The sequence below is a fragment of the Macaca nemestrina genome, chromosome 1 (genome assembly GCF_043159975.1).
Source record: "Macaca nemestrina isolate mMacNem1 chromosome 1, mMacNem.hap1, whole genome shotgun sequence".
Lineage (NCBI taxonomy): Eukaryota > Metazoa > Chordata > Mammalia > Primates > Cercopithecidae > Macaca > Macaca nemestrina.
Genome location: NC_092125.1, coordinates 113,086,220 through 113,108,421, shown reverse-complemented (window position 1 = coordinate 113,108,421; position 22,202 = coordinate 113,086,220). Strand labels below are relative to the sequence as shown.

The 22,202-nt window shown below is 39.6% G+C and overlaps 1 protein-coding gene across 3 annotated transcripts in view; it reads right to left on the bottom strand.

Annotated features, from left to right (window-relative positions):
- The window catches only part of LOC105479059 (notch receptor 2), a 189,885-nt gene that overhangs the window by 87,859 nt on the left and 79,824 nt on the right, over positions 1 to 22,202 (bottom strand). For all 3 annotated transcript variants that reach the window (XM_071069751.1, XM_011736858.3, XM_011736856.2), the window contains exon 3: positions 5,573 to 5,832. In XM_071069751.1, the coding sequence (XP_070925852.1) occupies positions 5,573 to 5,832 (260 nt within the window). The remainder of the gene's footprint in view (positions 1 to 5,572; positions 5,833 to 22,202) is intronic.

Below are 22,202 nucleotides of genomic sequence, written 5' to 3'. Positions count from 1 at the left end.
ATGGTGAAACACCACCTCTTCTAAAAATACAAAAATTAGCCAGGCTTCACGTCACATGCCTGTAATCCCAGCTACTTAGGAGGCTGAGGCACTAGAATCACTTGAACCTAAGAGATGGAGGTTGCAGTGAGCAGAGACTATGCCACTGTACTGAGCAACAGAGTGAGACAGGGAAGGGAAGGGAAAGGGAAAGGGAAGGGGAAGCGGAAAGGGAAGGGGAAGGGGAACAGGAAGGGAAGGGAACAGAACCCTGAATTTGGTTTCCATATATATTATGTATAAGCACTAACTTGCTGCCTCTGCTTCTTCATCTCTGAGTAGAGATGAGCTAGTAAGGTCTCACTGAGCTATAGAGCTATCACAAAGACCAAAAGGATGACCTTGATCTGTGATGATTCCTAAAGTGATAGACAAAAGTAGTAAATGTATAAAAGATGATCAGAATTGGCCGGGTGAGGTGGCTCACACCTGTAATCCCAGCACTTTGGGAGGCTGAGGTGGATCACGAGGTCAGGAGATCGAGACCATCCTGGCTAATACGGTGAAACCCCGTCTCTACTAAAAATACAAAAATTAGCCGGGCGTGGTGGCGGGCACCTGTAGTCCCAGCTACTCAGGAGGCTGAGGCAGGAGAATGGCGTGAACCCGAGAGGTGGAGCTCGCAGTGAGCACACATGGTGCCACTGCATTCCAGCCTGGGTGACAGAGCGAGACTCCGTCTCAAAAAAAAAAAAAAAGATCAGAATCTTGCAGAACACACCAAGAAGAGATCCTTTTTAACAGCAAAGGAAGAAGTTTTAATCTGGGGACTATTTCAGAGTGGCATTTTAATTATGAAGAAGGCATTAGTGTCATTTCCACTAGTCAAAATTAAAATATTTTAAATAGGTATGTGTGCCCCCACTTTGCTTCATAATAGCAAAACAACTCAAAACTATCAGGAAGAAATTATTCTTATAACCACCAAATATTTTCAACGACTTACATCATCAATGCTATCATCGTCATGATGGAGATAATGGATCATCCTAACTACCCTCTACCCCACCAACACATTTTGATGAATGATACGGTTTGGCTGTGTCCCCACCCAAATCTTAACTTGAATTGTATCTCCCAGAATTCCCACGTGTTGTGGGAGGGACCCAGGGGGAGGTAACTGAATCATGGGGGCCAGTCTTTCCTGTGCTATTCTCATGATAGTGAATAAGTCTCATAAGATCTGATGGGTTTATCAGGGGTTCCACTTTTGCTTCTTCCTAATTTTCTCTTGCCACCACCATGAAAGAAGTGCCTTCTGCCTCCCACCATAATTCTGAGGCCTCCCCAGCCATGTGGAATTGAAAGTCCAATTAAACCTCTTTTCTTCCCAGTCTCAGGTATATCTTTATCAGCAGCATGAAAGTGGACTAATACAGTAAATTGGTACCGAGAGTGGGTTTTTTTGCCAGAGTGCCAGCTATCCTGAGGGAGACTTTGGAGGGAACCAGCTTCTAGATGGTAGATCTTTCGTCCCTACACCCAGGTTGGATGACTGATTTGCACATCAGGACTGCTACGGACCTCCACCAGAGTTTCCTCTGGCTTTGCCCTGCCCAGGCATAGTTCACCACCTTTCAGGTCCTAACATTTGTGCTCATGCTCCACCTTCCCAGTGAAGAAAATAAGATGGGCCGGTGCAAGGCTGACCTGGCTACTGCCACTGCAGAGTGCCCAATTTGCCAGCAGCAGAAACCAACACTGCGCCTTTGATACAGCACTATTCCTCGGGGTCATCAGCCAGCTACCTGGTGGCAGGTTGATTACATTGGACCTCTTCCATCATGAAAAGGGCAGATGTCTGTCCTTACTGGAATAGACACTTACTCTGGATATGGGTTGGCCTATCCTGATGCAATACTTCTGCCAAGACTACCATCCCCGGACTCATGGAATGCCTTATCCACCGTCATGGTATTCCACACAGCATTGCCTCTGACCAAGGCACTCACTTTATGGCTAAAGAAGTACAGCAGTGGGCTCATGCTCATGGAATTCACTGGTCTTACCATGTTCCCCAACATCCTGAGGCAGAACGGTAGAATGGCCTTTTGCAGTCACAATTACAGTGCCAACAAGGTGAGAATACTTTGCACGGTTGGGGCAAAGTTCTCAAGAAGGCTGTGTATGCTCTGAATCAGTGTCCAATATATGGTACTGTTTCTCCCATAGTCAGGATTCAGAGATCCAGGAATCAAGGGGTGGAAATGGAAGTGGCACCACTCACCATCACCCTTAGTGATCCACTAGCAAAATGTTTGCTTCCTGTTCCCGCAACATTAAGTTCTGCGGGCCTAGAGGTCTTAGTTCCAGAGGGAAGAACGCTGCCACCAGGGAGACAAAACAACAATTCCATTAAACTGGTAGTTAAGATTGCCGCCAGGACACTTTGGGTTCCTCCGACCTTTAAGTAAACAGGTTAAGAAGGGCATTACAGTGTTGGCTGGGCTATCAAGGCTATCAAGACCCAGGCTATTAAGATGAAATCAGTCTACTACTCCACAATGGAGGTAAGAAAGAGTATTCATGGAATACAGGAGATCCATTAGGGTGTCTCTTAGTATTATCATGCCCTCTGATTAAGGTCAATGGGAAATTACAACAGCCCAATCCAGGCAGGACTACAAATGGTCCAGATCCCTCAGGAACGAAGGTTTGGGACTCTCCACCAGGGGAAAAAAAAAAACCACAACCTGCTGAGGTGCTTGCTGAAGGCAAAAGGAATATGAAACGGGCAGAAGAAGGCAGTCATCAATACCAGTTACTACCATGTGACCAGCTGCAGAAACAAGGACTGTAATTGTCCTCAGTATTTCCTCCTTCTTTTATTAAAACATATCTGTGCTAGTACACACTTGTACTAAGAAAGTATCTTCATTTTATTTCCTTTCTCCTTTATCATGTGACATAAGATTTACTGACTTCATGTAAGCATTTAAGTATTGTTAACTTTATGTAAAGAGTATTTCAGTTGGGGATTGGTACGTTTCCGGATGTACGAAGAATAGTTGTACTACACGAAGAATAGTTGTACTACATTAGGTGTAATTATGACCTAATTATTGTCTTTATTTGAAGATCATGTATGATCTCAGGAGAGGTGTATGGGTTCAAGTTGACAAGGGGTAGACTTGTGGTGGTTAAAACTGAGTCTGTCAACTTGATTGAATTGAGGGATACAAAGTATTGATCTTGGGTGTGTCTGAGAGAGTGTTGCTAAAGGAGATTAACATTTGAGTCAGTGGGCTGGGAAAGGCAGACCCACCCTTAATCTGGATGGGCACCAGCTGATCATCTGTCAGCAAATATAAAGCAGGCAGAAAAACGTGAAAAAGTGAGACTTGCCTAGCCTCCCAGTCTACATCTTTTTCCCGTGCTGGATGTTCCCCGCCCTCAAATATCGAACTCCAAGTTCTTCGGTTTTGGAACTCAGACTGGCTCTCCTTGCTCCTCAGCTTGCAGACAGCCTATTGTGGGACCTTGTGATCATGTGAGATAATACTTAATAAACTCCCCTTTATATATATATATATATATATATATATATATATAAAATATGTAAATATATATATAATATATATAATATATATATATAATATATATATTAAGATTGCCACCAAGACACTTTGGGTTGGAATATATATACATACATATACATTCCATTAGCTCCACCCCTCTAGAGAACCCCAATACAATGAAAAATTAATATAACAGTATGCTACACTAACTAATCCAGTATAGTTTTCTGAGTACATTTTTCACTTTTTGCTTATTGCATTTATAGAACTCTTGGTTTAGTGCTTAAAGCAGGAGAAAAAATGAAGAATCCTTCTCCTTTTCTCATCTAATTTAATAAACACTTTTGAATAAGGTTAAAAATCCACCTAGAAAAACCCACAATCTATTCAGGTGAGAGATGCGCAAAAAAAATTACAACAAAATGTGATGCATAAAAATAGTATAACTTAGAGACCATTTGCCTAAAGGAATCATGAAAGGGTCACTAAGACACAGTTTTAAGTAACATTGGACAATCACCAGTTGTAGAAAAGGGCATTCCAGGCAAAAGGGTGTGTAACTGTATGGAAGCAATAATAAGTACAACATTTTCAGGAAATAAGGAGAATTTGGTGTGACTAGGCCTAGATGCTTGTGGGGAGGTCAGGTTACAAAAAGATGTAAAGTCTAGGCTGTAAAGAGCTATGGAAGCCATGTAAAAGAGTTTGCAGTTTATTCTGTGGATGATGAAAAAACATTAGACATTGTAAGCAGGAGAGATTGTTGGAACATTTGCATTTATAATTAAAGATGTAGTAATATCATGGGTGAATGAGATGGGGAGAGAAAAAAGGCAAGAAAACGTATTCAGAAACTACTTCAGAACTCCAGGTGAGAGATAACATGGCCCTCAACTACAGGGTAGCAGAGGAAATGGGAGGAATAGATAGGTGAGAGGTAATTCAGAGGTTGGCTTGGGTGACTGAGTTGAAGTGAGGTAAGCAAGCGACAGGGAGTTTCTAGCATGGATATTTGGGATGTACATTGTTGCTATGTATTTCTATCAACATGGAGAGCTGAAAGTACCTGGACAATATCTCCAAGGAGAACATGCAAAGGATAGCTAGACACATGAGCCTGAATGTCAGGGTTGGGTGGAGCTAAGGGAATGATGGTGAGATTCATCAGCAACTGATGAAGACAGTGGCAGTGGAGGTGAATAAAGACAGTGAAATTCCCTAGGGAGAGCTGTGATGTGGCTCAAAAGAGGGCACAAAACAGTGCTCCAGGGAGCACAAACATTTAATGGATAAGAACAAAGCAATGAAGAAGCAAAAGGAACAGTGCCCTGAATGTCTAGGGAGGGAGATTTCTAAAAGCAAATAGTCAATAACATTAGTAACTTTTCCTCTGGTGACAGTGTAGTTATTTCTTTTAGTGAAGTAAATTCTGATTCCCCATCCTGGTATACATTTTTTTTTTTTTTTTTTTTTTGAGACAGAGTCTCACTCTGTCACCCAGATTGGAGTGCAGTGGTGCAATCATAGCTCACTGCAGCCTCAAACTCCTGGGCTCAAGCAATTCTCCCACTTCAGCCTCCCAAGTAGTTAGGACTACAGGTGCATACCACCATAAGTGGCTAATTTTGTTTTATTTTTATTCTTGTTTTTTCTTTGTAGAGATGGGGTCTTGCTATGTTTCCCAGGCTGGTCTCAAACCTCTAGCCTCAAGTGATCCTCCTGCCTTGGCCTGCCAAAGTGCTGGGATTGCAGGTGTGTGCTACCGCACCTGGCCCTGACATATATACTTTAAGCTGTCAAAGTATTTGGTCTTTTTTCTTTCTCTTTCTCTGCCCCTTGAAACTCTTAAAAGGAAGTTAGGGATAGTTGTCTGGAACATCCCAGTTCCTTACCATAATGTTAAATGTGCACCAGAGCTGGGGGACACTTAAGAACCAAACACCATGATCTAAAAGATGCTAAATAAAGGTATCTGCTGAAGGCAGGAAAGCACTGGCTTTGGTCTCATTAGTTACCTGTAAACCCAACTTGGCAGGTGCACTCATAGGTATCTCGGCTGAGCATATGGCATGTGCCGCCATTCAGGCATGGGCGAGACACAAAGCATGGGTGAGATGTCGAGTACTGGCAGTCCTCTCCGGTGAACCCTGAGGCACATCGGCACGTGGCTTTCCCCAGCATGGCCTGGGCCACACAAGTCCCACCATTCTGGCAGCGGTTCTTCTCACAGGGGTCTCGATGTTGACAATATTCTCCCAAGAAGCCCTCTGGACATCTATATGGAAAAGAGAAAAGTCCATTAAAACACCTGACTTCTTGTAAGTACAAAAAAATTACAGTAATACAATACAGTCCAATCAAGAAAGCATGAGATTGTGAATCAACAGACCTACAAGTACCACCTATAAAACTTCTTCCCTTTAGAAGAAGGAGTCCTTAGAGAACTTAACAACATATTCCCATGCCCTTTTGAGTCTGAGCAGGTGATAGAATACCAGGTGTATGGTCTAGCAGGGACTGCCATGACCAGTCAACATGACCCTTATTCAAAGGCAAAATGCACCACAGCTTTTTTTCATGTGTGCACAGGCTGGGATGGTGTAACAGCACTTTTTTTGAGCATTGTTCATAGTTGTCTGCTTAAATTCATTAACTTTCTCATTTTGACAAAGCCATTTGATAGAATTAAGATGTCTAAAAGATAATGCATGAACTTGACCCTATTATCCCCTTCAAATTTAAAATATGTAAGATACTATGTGCTTTTCCTCAATTAAGCACAGAGAAATAGTAAGTTCTTCTTTCTTTTACTTCCACTGAAACATCAACTGGCCAATACCTAGTTTTCTGGGTTATGTTCGGGTGGTTGACATTGCAACAGAAAAAGGGAAAGGAGGTACAGGAATAGGGAAGGGTTCAAAGGGATATTTAAAAATCTGTTAATATTTAAGTAGTAGGTATTTTTAACCAAATAAAAAGGCATAAAATATAATTAAAATAACATAAAATATCTAAGATACCGTATAAACACTAAAGTGAAGGAAGGAAACAATTGAAGAATAACATTCTATGATATTTTCCACATTGAGGCACTGAGGAACCTTTTTATATGCCACCCCTTGATTCATAAGATGCACAACCATTTCAAAACTGTGTGTATTATTTATGACAATTTTCTCTGAACAGTATCAAAAAGGCATGGTAAGTCTCCATTTTCATAATGAAGTTGTTTAAATGGAATCTCTGAGAAGCACTTAAATTAAGAAACACAAAGACTTTGATTCTAACTATAAATGCTGCTATATATTTGGCTGGTGCCCCAAATATGTGATTCAACTTATTCCTCGTTTTAGTTTTCAGGGACTAGAAAACTGAATCTAGTAGGCTGTTCCACCATTACCTCAAATATTACACATTTAAACCAAACTCTAAATCCCTCCCTCAAAAACCAGCTCTTCCTGTGCCCAAGCCTTGTTGTCCTGATTTTCCTAATCATTGTGACCTGAAACATTGGGGTCATGAGTGCTTTTGTCTTTGACAGTCATATCCAAGACCTTTCATTAACCATTGGTTGGCAAGGTATGCTCTGCAGAGGTCATAGTTACTGAGAAAAGAAGGAAGGCCAGATACCAGGGAACTAAGACAGAACATGCCCAGAAGAATTGCATAGTAGCTAAAATGGCTAGAGAAAACAGGGCTGGTGAATAGCTACAGTGGTAGTGAGGTAACTGGCCAGAGCCTCTTCACCCCTCCCAAAGCTACATAAGATATGCATGGCAGAGCCAGGAGAAGCTAAGGCTCTGGGCATCTTCATGAGTAGGTGAAGCTAGAGACCAACAGGCAGTGAAGAAAGTTCATAGCACTAAAACCAAAGATGGCATGCAGGTGACTGTGAGGAGTCTATATCTAAGAAGGTCAGAGGGTCTTGTTTGGAGTTCTGGTGCTATGACCTTGGACAAGTTATTTATCCTCACTGACTATCCATTTTCTCACACTGTAAACAGTTAATAAGGTCACCTACATCATGAGATTATTGTAAGAACTGAACAAAATCAAGTACGTAAAAAGCCTTATAAATATTAAAAAGTTTTGCAAGTGGGCTGGGCACAGTGGCTCACACCTGTCATTCCAGCACTTTGGGAGGCTGAGGTGGGGGGATCACCTGAGGTCAGGAGTTTGAGAACAGCCCAGCCAACATGGTGAAACCCTGGCTCTACTAAAAATACAAAAATTAGCCCGGGTGGTGGTGCACACTTGTAATCCCAGCCACTCGGGAGGCTGAGGCATGAGAATTGCTTGAACCCGGGAGGCAGAGGTTGCAGTGAGCTGATGAGATTGTGCCACTACACTCCAGCCTGGACAACAGAGTGAGATTCCGTCTCAAAAAAAAAAGTTTTGCAAGTGAAAGCATTTTTTCTCTCTTCTTTATGCTTACTGAGGAAAATACAATGCCCCATCCAAATCACAGCTTGATTTGAGAAAAGTTTCTTGTGTTCGTTTTTTGAAGTGGAGGAGCAAAAAGTGCCAATGTAGCATAGCTAAAATTAACTCTAAGATATATTATTAAAAGCATTTGCAGCTTATTTAAGAAATGTGTTATGAATGATGTTAAAAACTGCAACACAATTCTCATTCACAGTGCAGTTCTCTGGGCATTATCAGATGACTCTTGATTCTCCCATACGGGAATTATGCACCTTCTAAATAATGGCAAATTGTTAAATGTGGGTGGGCTTTGCCCAGCTTTGCTCCTGAACTATTACACCGCCCCAGCACTATCACGTGGCATATGTTAAGAGAATGCAAAGTGATTTAAATGGTAACATCATAAACATATAATGGAAATATAAGGTTCCCAGGAAAACAAAAATGAAGCAAAATGGAAGTTTTTAAAGATAAACAGACATATTTCTGAATTATTTGTTTCTAGAGTTTAATTCACATTGTTGCTCCCTATCAAGTATGGAAAAATAAGTTTTAACCTAAGATATATTTAAGAAATCAGTAAAAGCAGAGATTGGCAAATTATAGTTTGCAAGTCTAATTTGGACCACTGCCTGTTTTTGTTTGGCCTGTGAACTAAGAATAGTTTTTACGTTTTTAAATGATTAGAAAAAACAAAAACAAAAGAAGGATATTTTCTGACATTTCAAAATTATATAAAATTCAAATCTCAGTGTCCATAAATAGTCTTACTGGAACACAGCCATGCTTACTCATTTATAGACTGTCTATGGCTGATTTTCCACTACAACAACAGAGACAAGTAGCTGTAACGAGACCACAAAGCCAGCAAAAATAATTACTCTCTGGCACTTTACAGAAAAAGTTTGCCAACTTCTGAGTAGAGAATATATGAAACCTAATTCTATAAATACCATCAAATATGCTTATTAATAATGATCAGTTTCTGATAGGAAATCAACCTTATTAGTTTCCACAAAGAATATTAAACTCATAATCATTCATTCATGCAACAATTAGTAAGGGCCTATTATGTGCCAGGCATTTTTCTAGTGCTAGAAAAATTCTTACACTCACGGAGTTTAAATTCTAATAGGGGAAGGTGAAAACAAAATTACTAAGTAAAAGATGCATGGTAGATGTAGTTAAGTGCTGTGAAGAAAAATAAAACAGGAAGGAATGGAGTTGGGGATGAGGGTGTGGGGTGAGTAAAGAGAAGTATCTCAGTTTAGAATAGGAAAATCAGAGAAGGCCTTCACCGACAATACTTGAGTTGAGACCTGAATGAGGTGAGAGTAATCATGCAGGTATCTTAGGGAAACACATTCATTAGAAAGGGAACAGCAAATGCAAAGGTGATAATACAGAGAGCAGCGCAGGCGTGTTTGAGAAACAGCAAGGAGACCTGGAGCAGCAGAAAATAGATGAGAGCTGTAACTGGGATGTGGATCAGTTGGGGCCTTTAAGCCACTGTAAAGAAGGACTTAGGGTTTTCCTCTAAATGGGATAATACTTAGATATGAGGTACAATAGACTTACTCTCCTAAAGCCCGTGTACAGAACCACATATTTGCTCTATGTGAAACTAGACCTACTGTTAGTATTAATACAATAAAGATTTGATTTATATTTAAAATGTTCTAGAGGGTTGGACATCAGCTTAGTTCTTTCATCTTAGAACATATACAAGTCTCTTTTAACCTACATTTTCACGAAGTTCCATTTTCCTTTCCAAATTATTGTTTCACAAAAACCTTCCATGACTGAAGCCTAATTTCAGATATTTCTCTTTCTTTTCCATCTACTTCTTACTTATCCCTCTGCAACAAAACTTTAATTCTAATTATTGCTTAGAAACTGTTTTCTAAAACAATGACTTTCCTCTAGTTAAGCTCAGTAGTCTCATCTGAGACTCAAAAGGAAATTCTCTCTCCTATAGGGAGAATTGCTAACCACTCCATGCACTGTTTTAATCATTTTACCTTGGCTTGTTTGACTCCCTCTGCTAACTTAAAGCCCAGTGAAGTCTTCTGGATTGCTGATGTCTCCTTCTTCCCCATCTATTGTGGCCACCTTAATGTTTAACTCTGGACTGCACTGCTCTTTCTCTCAAATGCATTTGTTACTGTTGTTCTTCACTTGGTTTTAAATAACTTCCTTCCTGTAACTGACTCCAAAATACACTGCTCTAGTACCATATGTTCAGTTTTCTAAAAGTCATCTCTCTACCCTAGTATGTGCTGCCACTATTTGAAACTAAACATTTGAAAAAGGAGATCATTTTCCCAAAAAACTTTAATTATTCCATTTTTCTAAGGTTTCCACACACAATTTAAAGTAACTTAATCTCTTTAAGTTGTATATAATTTATTACCACATTCTGACAAGACTTGTTAACTGAATTCCTATAATACTTATCATTCATGTTCACAGTTTCCTTTTTGATATAAATTCTGATCATCTTAAAAGCCTCAGGGCAGACATCATCTTGTTGCTGGCTTTTCCCGCATTTCCAGCCACCCTTGGAATAACAGAACCTTGAGATTCAAGAAATTTAATTTCTATCCAATTAAGTAATAATTTCTAAAATATTTCTAAAAGATGATCACCAGCCTCTGTTTGAATACGAGCATGTAGCATGGTGCCGGATAAATCTTAAGAATTTAATAAATGGTTGGAGTTATTATTGTTTCTGCTCTTAAGAGTATAGACTCTGGAACCAGATCACCTGGATTTCAATCCCAACTCCACCATTTACTCAATGTGTAATCTTGAGCAAGGTACTAAACTTCCCTGTTGTAAAAGAGATTTAATAACAGTGCCTACTTCATAGGATTTTTAAATAAGGGTAAAGCACTTAGAACACTATCCAGCGCATAGTAAACACTATGTATTTGTTAAGTGAAATTACTGGCTCACTACTTCAACAAAAGAACAGTCTTCAATGTGGCTGGATCCCACTGTGAGAAAGCTCTTTCTTTCTTAATTCTTCAAATTCTACCTTCCTTCCTAGGTATATACCCGAGATAACCGAAAACATATGCCCACATAATAAAAATGTTCATAGTAGCATTATTCATAATAGCCAAAAAGCAGAAACAACCCAGATGCCTACAAGCTGATGAACAGATAAATAAAATGTGGTATATCCATAAATGAAATGTGTGGCCATGAAAAGAAATGACATTCTGATACATGCTACAACATGGATGAACCTTGAAAACATGCTAAGTGAAAGAAGCCACACACAGAAGGCCACATATCATATAATTCCATTTATATGAAATGTCCAGAATATGCAAATCCATAGAGATAGAAAGTAGATTAGTGTTGCCAGGAGCTGTAAAGAAAGGGAAACAGATAGTGACTACTAAGCAATAGAGAGTTTCTTTCAGGGTGATAAAAATATTTTGAAATTAGAAAACGGTGGTGGTCTCACAACTCTGGAAATACTAAAATCTACTAAATTATACACTTTAAAAGGGTAAACTTTATGATACATAAATCATGTCTTAACTTTTAAAAGAACACACTTGTGTCTCTCTACAATTTCCAGGTTATCTCTACCCTCCAGAACAGAAAAGAACAAGCCTTCTGCTTCTCTTACACATAGCCCTTCAAGAATCTGAAGATAGTTATGTGGGCCTTTTGTTTTCTTTTTTCCAGGATTCAATGCTTTGGCATATTCCTCAGTATAAAGTTATTTCCAGGCTTCCTCACCTTTTTAGTGGTGCTTCTATGCTTAATAGTAGTAATAATAATCAGAATGACCAAAATTTTCTGCCTCCCTTCCCAGGTATATACCCGAAGTAGCTGAAAACGTATTTTCTAAGTACTTAACTATGTATTATATATTTGCTAAGCATTTGATAGCTATTGTTTCTTGTATTATTCGCTACAGTGCTATATTATAATATCCATTTTATATATGAGGAACTCAAAGCTTAGAAAGATTAAGATTTCACAGCCAGGCTGGGCACGGTGGCTCACCTGTAATCCCAGCACTTTGGGAGGCCGAGGCGGGCGGATCACAAGGTCAGGAGATCGAGACCATCCTGACTAACACGGTGAAACCCCGTCTCTCCTAAAAATATAAAAAATTACCTAGGCGTGGTGGCAGGCGCCTGTAGTCCCAGTTACTCGGGAGGCTGAGGCAGGAGAATGGCGTGAACCCAGAAGTCGGAGGTTGCAGTGAGCCGAGATCGCGCCATTGCACTCCAGCCTGGGCAACAGAGCAAGACTCTGTCTCAAAAAAAAAAAAAAAAAAAAAGAAAAAAGAAAAAGAAAAGAAAAGAAAAAACAAGATCACAGCTAGTAGATGGGAGAGGCAGGATTCAAACCCAAGCAGACTCTAGAGTGCATGTGCTTCAACACTAGGCTATCCTGCCTCCCCGTCACTGGATGACTCCAGTTCATCAAAAACCTCTAAAAAGTGAGGCTCAAAATGGAAAAAGGCTTAACACATGTTCTCACCAGTGCAGCACAGAGCTGAACCATGACCTCCTGATCTGGACACTATGCTTTCACTATTTTATGGTAAGCTCTTAAACTGGGGAGGCATCGTGAGAGCGCAGTTCAAGAAAGAGTAATGCTCCCACTCATACCCAATGGATATGTGTACTTTTTTAGAAGCCACAAAATACTACTGTGTGCTATGGAATACACACTCAGCTAAAACCTTCAGAGCCTTATTTCACTTGAACTACTATTGTGCCCTATTTTTCTCAAAACACTTGTAGCACATGTTTTTTGAACCCAATAATTGGAACTGTCATTTATTCCTTTTAAATTTGTCATATTGAGTCTTTACTCTAAGTTTCCTTGATTGAGACAACTTTTACATTATACTCATATAATCACAGAATTTCAGAACTGATCTCAGAAACCAAATGGTCTGAACTCCTATAGCACTGAAAAGCACACCAAAGTTAACTGATCTACCCAAAGCTGGTTATCTGTGAATCCAGCAATTTCCCCAGTTTTACAAATATATCTCTATCTTCACCTAGACCTTGCAATGAAATAGCACTTAACCGAAAGTGCATGACTAAGTCTTGCCCCAAGACTAGCACCTATTCAATCAACAATAACATCCTAAATGGACCAGTATCCTACCCATACCTCTCCCTCTCCCTAAGGACAGTCTGGAAATTCCTTGCTGAACCTGAGCGTACGACTAAAAGAATAATCTTTCTTAAGCATAATTTTGATGTCATTCTTCTACTCAGAAACTAGCAACAGTATTAATACCAAGCCTTTCAAATCCAAGTTCTTTACCATCTCTGATCTGCTTGTCTGTCTCATTCCAATCATCTAACCATCTTACTCTTTAGTAATCCATAACTCGAACACTCCATATTATTTCCACAATCTTGTCTACTGTCCCCTATATTAGAATCTTTTTAATTTCCAGTGAGAAACATCATGCTTCCTTTCTGGTATATCTGGTATATTTCCAACTTATGTTCTTTCCTTCCATCATTCTTTCAAAAATCTGCTGTAAGATTCAAAAATCTTACTGTTCTACAGTAAGCCTTCTCCAAATCATCCCACCTATCTCTGATCCTTTCAACAGTAGATGCAATGCCATGTAATGCACTACATTGGCTCCACTGGTACAGTTCTTCTTTATTTAAGCCACTGTTACGTCTTTGCTGTACCTTTCTCAAACTTTCATCTAGTCACAGTTTTTGTGGGGAAGAGCTTGTCTTGAACCCTTGGTGTAGGTTCCCTGAATACCTGAGTACCTAAACCCCACTAAGTAGCTAGTTCCAAAGCAGGGTAAATTTCATGTGATGGATAAAGTCAGTCTCTCAATCCGAATATTCTACAAAATCCATCTCTACTCTGTGATCTGTCTGGCAGAATAACAGGCCAAATCAACCTAATAGTCATCCTGAGGTATAGAATTATCCTTCACACCCCAGGAAGCTAAGCAGCATTATGGACATGGGAAGAAACGGGAGTAATAGGTGAGATAGTCAGAAATAACAGACCCTTGTTTCCTAAGGCAGGAGATCTTTGAACCTGCAAATCCCTACTCAACTGTGGTATAAGGAGAACATATACTCTGTTAGTCTCAGTGGAAAATAAGGTTCTCTGCTTAAAAACAAGGGCTTAAAAATAGCTGTCTGCTTGAGATGCCTAAAGTTTAATTTGGTTAGAGGGTGAAAACATGGCTAAACACCCAACATTCCTTAGAAATCTATAATTCTATTAAGCTGCCCAGTACACATTTTGGAAAATAGTCTTACCACTTGAACTAAAGGTGTATATTCTAAAAAATAACCACAAAAATCTAACAGATGCCTTTCATCTCCAAAATTATATGAATGTTTCCCTCCTGTAGGGAATTTATTATTTTCATAATTGTCTCTTCAATGTCTCTCAGTGACTTCTACTTACTCTCTCTTCTCTAGCATTGGAACTCTGAAAGAACATACTTCACAGATAAGGTTGTGAATACAGAGAAAGCTTTGGGGCGGGGGGAATTTTTCCATTTTAAACTCCATAAACTAATCTGAATACTTATCAGGTCCATAAAGATAAAGATTTATTTATGACTTTTTCTTTAAAAGTCTCAACTGGGCACAGTGGCTCACACCTGTAATCCCAGCACTTTGGGAGGCCAAGGCGAACAGACTGCTAGAGTGGAAGTTCAAGACCAGTCTAGGCAACACAGGAAACATGGTGAGACCCCCCATCTCAAAAAAAAAAAAAAAAAAGTGTCATTTCTGACATTAAGAGGTCCACATTTTCATTGTTACTGTTCAAACATACACATGGGGTTGGGTGTAGAAAAGTAAAGGAAGGAAGAAAACAGAGAAAAACAAGGGATTCCTCCTAGTGGAACTAGAAAACATTCCATTTGAAGGATACCCCTACAGTTCCCTCTCACTTAAGCAGATGAAAACCAGACCCCAACTCTCACATCTCAGCAGCAGCCTGGATTAGTTTACATGTAGCCACTTTACAGATTTCAACGAAGCTGGGATCTGAATAGCAATTCCAATCTATCTGGCAATGGCTGCAGTTCAGGATCAGTCTCCCTAGTAATACATTTGTTCTTTCACGTTTCCTAAGTGAATAGCCACTCGTCTAGAGAAAAGCTTAAAACAGTGTAGCAGCTTGTGTCAGCTCCAAGATGACTGAAGTCTGAGCAGGAAATAAGCCCCTTTTCCAAATAAAAGCCAGTGTTCTCTCCCCTTGTTTTTCCACCGAATGTTCTGTATCAGCAGGGTGAGGCCAAATTGCATCCAGGGCTTTGCTGCAGCTCTGTCTTTAGCCTTTTTTTTTTTTTTTTTTAACGAGGATTTGGCCATTTAAAAAAAAAAAAAAGCAAAATCCTACCACATACAAGAAGAAAAAGAGAGGCATGCTTTACAAAACAGCTATTTCAAAATCATGATTTTTAAAAAACTATACAGAATGTGGAACGAAGGGGAAAAAAAATGTCTCATGTGGGTTGCGTCGGCACTGCAGCTGCTCCTCATTAAAGCTCCTCTTTACTCCCTCTGGGCTACTTTCCAGCAGAAAATTCTTTAAACAGAACTCTGCTTTCAACCCACTTTCTTCTTGCGCTGGGCCTCTTGGCCCCCCAATCCGCAGTGGCAGCCTGCCCTAGCTGAGCTCTAGAGGGGGGAGCGGTCGTTAAGGTAAATGAGGTAAGGGCAGGGGAAAAAACTAACAAAACCCAGAAACCAAATCAAGCATCGGTCAGTAACAAAGGTCTGTAGTTTGAAAGGCTCCAAATCAGTCTGTTCTTTCCTGTGACCATAATGCCAGCTTAGTTTCCTGCCCCCCTTCTTTGTCCCCCCTGTTAAAGTAGATAAAAATAATTGCTAACAGCCAAGGCTAGCTGTAAGCAGTGAAAGTTCCTATGTAACATTCAATTCCCAAGGCTCTGACTACAAACTTATAGGTACCTCAGAGCCTATAGAATCAAGTCTAAACTTCTAGGCTGGCATTCAGGAGGCCTAATCCACCTACTGGTCTAGCCTCACTGGTCTCTCTCCTTTCAGTACCTCCTGGCTGAGGTCTGATGCGTTTGTCAACTTTTTAATTCTGTCACTCTGTGTAAAGGTAACTAACTAGGTTATGCTAATTACCGACTTTGTTTTAAAAACATGCCTGAGGACTTCTAGTTAACTTCCTGGTAAAGAGGGGAAGAAAAGGGAAGAAGCTCTGTCATACCGACTATTTCTTGCCATTCCCACTCTACTCTGAACCCCACCTTCCCTCAAAAAAAGAAAGAAAGAAAAAAAGGAAATACTATAGCTTACTCAGCAAAAAGGAAAAACAAAAAGAAGTTTTAAAAAAAGTATTTGTGTATAGATTAGTGTCCAGAACTGGGATGCTTGTGGTAAAACACACTTTCTAGTGTAGTTTCTTTTTCTAGGGCCTTACTAGTTCTATGTGAAGGAAACAAAGTATACAATCTCTCACTCTCACACACGCGCGCGCGCGCACACACACACTTTTATCACAACTAATACATAAAGACTACCAAATACTGCAGGGCAGCTCATTTTTCTACTATGTAAATTCAGCTTCCTGGACAGACCATTTCTGCTTTTCTTGTAGAAGTATTTCAGAAAATGTTAATCTTGGTTCCCACATTAGGTTGCATGCTTCCAAATTAAAAGTTTCCCACAGGAAAAGAACTTCACGGGGAATTGTGAGGCTGGGAATTATCTCTGAAACTCCACCTCACTTAGTTTACATGTGTTCAGGTTTTTCACCCCCTCATCTGAATAAAGCATTAAATGCACACTGATTTTAATAAATCTAAACCAAAAAGAAGCTGAAGTGGCACGGACTTTAAAGCTGTTGAATCACAGCATCATTCATCTTCACTGGAGACTATGAAATCAGTAACCACTGCAATGAGAAACCATGCTTTATTTATACAAGAACTTTGCAAACATCCTTATCTTCCAGTTTACAGTCTAGGCTCATTTATCAGAACTCAAAGGCTGAGCTGAGCACCTAGTCTCTTCAATCATCACTTGAAAGATCGGGAAGGGGCACACAGTGTTAAAAGACTTGTGTTGTTGCTATAACAGAAGGTGGTCTTTCCTCTGTGTTCCAGAACACAATCAGGATCTTACCATACTTCACTGCACTGGACCCTGAGAAAATATCTACTTATAATTAAAACATGGTAAACACATTCTAGACATATGAGTTTATAAAAAACACCCTTCAATGTAATGGAAAAAACTGAATGAGTTAGCTCAGTTGTTCCCAAGCTATGGGCTGTGGAGTTATTGCAAGGGATCCGCAGTCCTTATAAACCACTTTCTAAACTACTAAACAGTGTCTTGTCCATATTTAAATATATGTATATGCTGTTATGACTAGTAAAATATAAAGATATATTAAATGATTCCTGAATTCTTAGATTTTGACAGTATACATTGTATTCAAACAACACACTAAGAAATTGTTTCATCTCAAGTTCTCTCCTTCATGCACTATACTCTTGCTAAACACTTTTCAGCTCCTAGAAAATGCTACAGTACACCTAAAATTTCATTGTCTCAACTTAAATGTTATTTCCTATGAAAAACAGCCTTGACACCTCCTCTGTTCTTATAACCCTGAGACTGTGTCACTCATTAGCCTTTATTATGATTATTTGTCAACAGACTAAAATTATTAATTCTCATACTCCCAGTGTAACACAATGATTCGGATATAGAAGGCATTCAACTATTCAGTGCAGAAGCAAAAGGTCAAAATGAAGGGTTCTGTGGAATCTTTACTAACCATTAAAAAGACCCTATAAATACACTTGAAGTTTGGGAACAACTAGGTTGAGCTATTTACCTAAAGGATTTTCAAAACTAATTAAGATTCCTGATATATAGACTACTACTTAACCCGTGCTCACCCCTAAATCAGTCAAATTATGCCAACTCCATGCAAAGTAGATTATTTTTTAACCACTTTCCCTCCCACCCCCCAAATATGAAGTTAACCAACACACACAGAGAGGCATGTGTGCATATGCAGGCATACACACACACACACACACAAACAGTCCTCATTCCCTCTTGCACTTTTATTAGTCTTTCATCAGTGTTGATAAAAGACTGACTACATAAACCACCAGGGACCTGGATCCCTGACTAAAAAAAAAAAAATCCTACAAAGTGGCCTCAATAGCATGAACTGCTAGATTCTGTAGTGACTGCCAGTGAAAATTAAAGAAGATCTCTAGAAAGAAAAATAAGTGTTGGAGCCTTCTTTCCATTCCCCAATGTTGGTGGATGACCACCTTCAAAGTTCTGAAGTCCAAAAAGTATCTAAAAGCAGAATAATTTAAAAAGCTTACGTTTGGTCTGAAAAGATTTTTCTAGTTCAAAAACAACTATATATTTGGATACCAAAAATGAGAAGAAATAGTGCAGAATCTTTAGATTGCCTAATGGGATCTAGAGAAAGAGCTCTTAGTCCCAGTCTACATTCTAATGAGTTATGTAATAAAGGCTAATTCACTTAGCTGTATTACGCCTCAGGCTCCTCACTTATAAAACAAAATGAGTGACAAAGGTACTTTCCAAAGTCCCTTTGACCTCCTAAGTGTGATGACTCTATAATCTTGGCCTTTGAAGTCCCTTGGCAATATCACCCAAGGATGTAATGATGCTTGCTGATGTTAATGTTTGGGTGTTTGTGGTTGTATATGTCTTGACCACTGTTCCACTCCAAGCAGGGGATCCTAGGGCAAGAACTGTACTGTGTCTCTTTTTTAATATCCCTCAAGGTGCCCGTCACCCTCTAGTTGCAGATAGTTCAATACACACTTATGTAAATGAATTGTTCCACAACTCACACTTTCAGCTAGCCCCTCACAGATGCATAAGAAAGCAAAGAACAACCAAACAGAAGGAACAATATATTTAAACAAGATAAGGGGAATGAAAAAAGAATCTTGCGTTTAAAGGGGATAGAAAAGCCTAACCATCTTCTCCCAAACAACTGGCCAACATGAGAGCCTGTTTTCTTGAGCATAGGATGGTGGTAGATATCTCAGTCTCTATGGAATCTGACCTGTTGAGTTATACAAGGCTAAAACTGACTGAAGTGTGTATGTAAGACAACAGTCTGGGAAGAGAAGCACTAAATTTAAGCTCACAGGGAATCAACCACTTAAGTAAACTCAGATAGAACTTTATCCAGATCTCATTTTTACGTATCCTCTCTACAAAGCATAAACACTTATCTTACTCACTTCCCATCTCATGATGCTATCATTAATTCTTGTAAAATTTAGAAAAGAATAGGTGATGTCTCCTAATGAGAGAGTTTGCTTCTGTCACGAACTGTGACAGTCAGTGTCAGCCTTTGCCTGGAAGAAAATGAGTCACTTTTTCATTAGTAATCAAGTTATGTCTATTTTTTAAGAGTGACCCAGAAATTCAAGGCCATGAGTTTCAGCAATACAAGACGGAGAATCAGACACCACAAACATTGTATACAAATAGAATTAAGACAGAAAAATTAAAGTCAAGGAGGTACAGAGTTACTTTGCAGGATGACTGAGGTTTCAGAAAGGGCAAGTTGCCCCAAAAAATAATTCCTCAAGATGTGTCTGGCTTACACAACAAGAACCAGTATTTCAAAATCTTAAAGTGACAGGCAGTTAAACAACTAAGGCACTACCATCATCTAGGCAAGAGAATCTTAACCACCATCAAATGTTTTCCACACAGAATAGGCAGCCCTAGTTTATTCTGGATAATTGAGGGTTTGGATATGTACTATATAATCAGAGGAAACAAGCAGTAAAGGACCTGAGCTAATTTGGGGTAACCAAACACTTGGCTAACAGATGCTTCCTTACTCTGGATTCCTCATATGAATCAGATCTGGCCAGCGATATGCTGGACAGAAGATATTTGAGGTTAAGATACCTGAATTCTCAACTAAGGGAATGAACTATGTAGTACATGAAAACCAACCCTCTTCTTAGTGCCTCTGTTTTTCTGTTACTTCCCCTATCCCAACCCATTCTTGCTCTTGCCTTAGAGATTCTTAGATTCTGATTTCCCTTGCAAAATATGGTCACAAGCCTACCTGGCTCTCGGTCTGGCAGAAGTACAAGAATCAAGAGTCAAGGCCAAAAATGTGAGGGAAGGAAGGTAATTGCTCCCAGCTTCCCTCTCTTCCTGTCCCCGGGTCCTCTCCTTTACCCTCACTCTAGGCATTCTACCTCCAAACATTCAAGTTAACATGTGCTAAAAGAATGATTTTCTAAATCACTTACCTGTCACTGTGAAACTAGATTAATCCACATACTGGTTTAGTAAAACCTCACACAAACTGGTGGATACACAAAAGAGAGCAATCAAGATGTAGAAAATGTTTGAAACTGTGTCATTAAGAAAAAGTGATGAAGAAATTGGTTATTATTCCAGGAAATAACAGTCCCTTCTAGTCTCCTCAGCTCCCTTCCTCTCACCCTTCTCCTACCTATCCATCTTCTAAGGGACCACTAATATTCAAAGATTTAGGATCTAAGCAGTGCACCAAAAGTCCTCTGATTTTACTCCTTCGTCCCACAGTAGTTGTTCCTTTGTCTGATTCTCCATAGTTACTATCTGTGCCCCTGCACTGGGATATTACAGACTGTTTTATTTTACACATCTCTGTATGGTTCATCTCCCCAGCAAGACTTCAGAAGACTGCCACCATGTCTTACGCAGGAGAAACTGCATTCATTGTCAGACACTCTCTGGGTACGCATACTTGTGAATAAAGAAGTCAGGTAACACAGGCCTCTTGGGCTTTTCTGTCTATTCACAATACCCAGTACAGTGATCAGTTATAGTAGGCTGCTCAATAAATACTAGTGTGATAAAAGTGAAACTTTTGTTTGAAAAGTGAGGATTCTATAGTGCTTAGAGTCAATCTAACCTTCAGTGTTCAGCATACAGGATTATAGACAGTGACTGCAGGAAAATGACCTGAATCTATACAGATTTAATACCCTAAATGCTACTGTTCTACATAAATCCTAATCAGATTATTTTCTTATTAACACCTACCTTTCTCCTCATATTTATGTGAAGGCAAAAAACTAGATAGAATGCTCTAGTTCAATGTGTTCGCTGAATAATATCACCCATCACTTAAATAATGCTTTTCTTAGTCTTTATTTTCACTTTTCTTTCATAAAACCCTTTTCATAAAGATCAAGTAGAAGACTGTTTAGGAGAAAAGCATTTCTTTTTTTTTTTTTTTTTTGAGACAGAGTCTCACTCTGTTGCCCAGGCTGGGGTGCAGTGGCACAATCTCGGCTCATTGCAAGCTCCGCCTCCCAGGTTCACGCCATTCTCCTGCCTCAGCCTCCCAAGTAGCTGGGACTACAGGCGCCCACCACCAAGCCCGGCTAATTTTTTTGTATTTTTAGTAGAGACGGGGTTTCACCATGTTAGCCAGGATGGTCTCGATCTCCTGACCTCGTGATCTGCCCGCCTGGGCCTCCCAAAGTGCTGGGATTACAGGTGTGAGCCACCGCGCCCGGCTAGGAGAAGAGCATTTCAAGCAGAAATTAACTGCATTACTTTTTCATAGGGGAAGGCTGATGGAGTTAAGAACTGGCAATACATTTTTGGACACAGAGCACTAAGTGCTAGTGAAGGTCACTAACAGTGAATAAACAGGATCTAGAAAACGTGCAGAAATCCAAGAGATAATTTAATTTACCTTACATTGGGGTGTAAGGTAAAACTCAACTAGGAGAAATATGAAAACAAAATGCATAACACAGTCGCATGTGCACATGTGTGTGCATACACACATATGACAGGAGGGCGAAGAGACACTAAACTTCATTCCTAACTACTGAATGTTGAGAGGGCCTAATGAAAACCTCCATCACACCCACATATTTATGCTAGCTTAACAAATTTCAAAGTGCTTGGAAATTTTTGGATGATTACTTTTTTTCATATTTTGATATCCCCCATTTCTTTGCTATCCTTGATAAGGGCAGATATAGACAAAATAAAAGAATTTAATTAAGCTTCTCCAGATCCTAAAAGAGAAATACTTCTCATTTTGCTTAGTCACAAGAAAAGGGAGAAAAAAAAGAATTCCTATGTGAAATTAATGGTGCTAATGAGACATGCCTGAACAATAAGAAACTTCACATAAGATTATGATTAACCT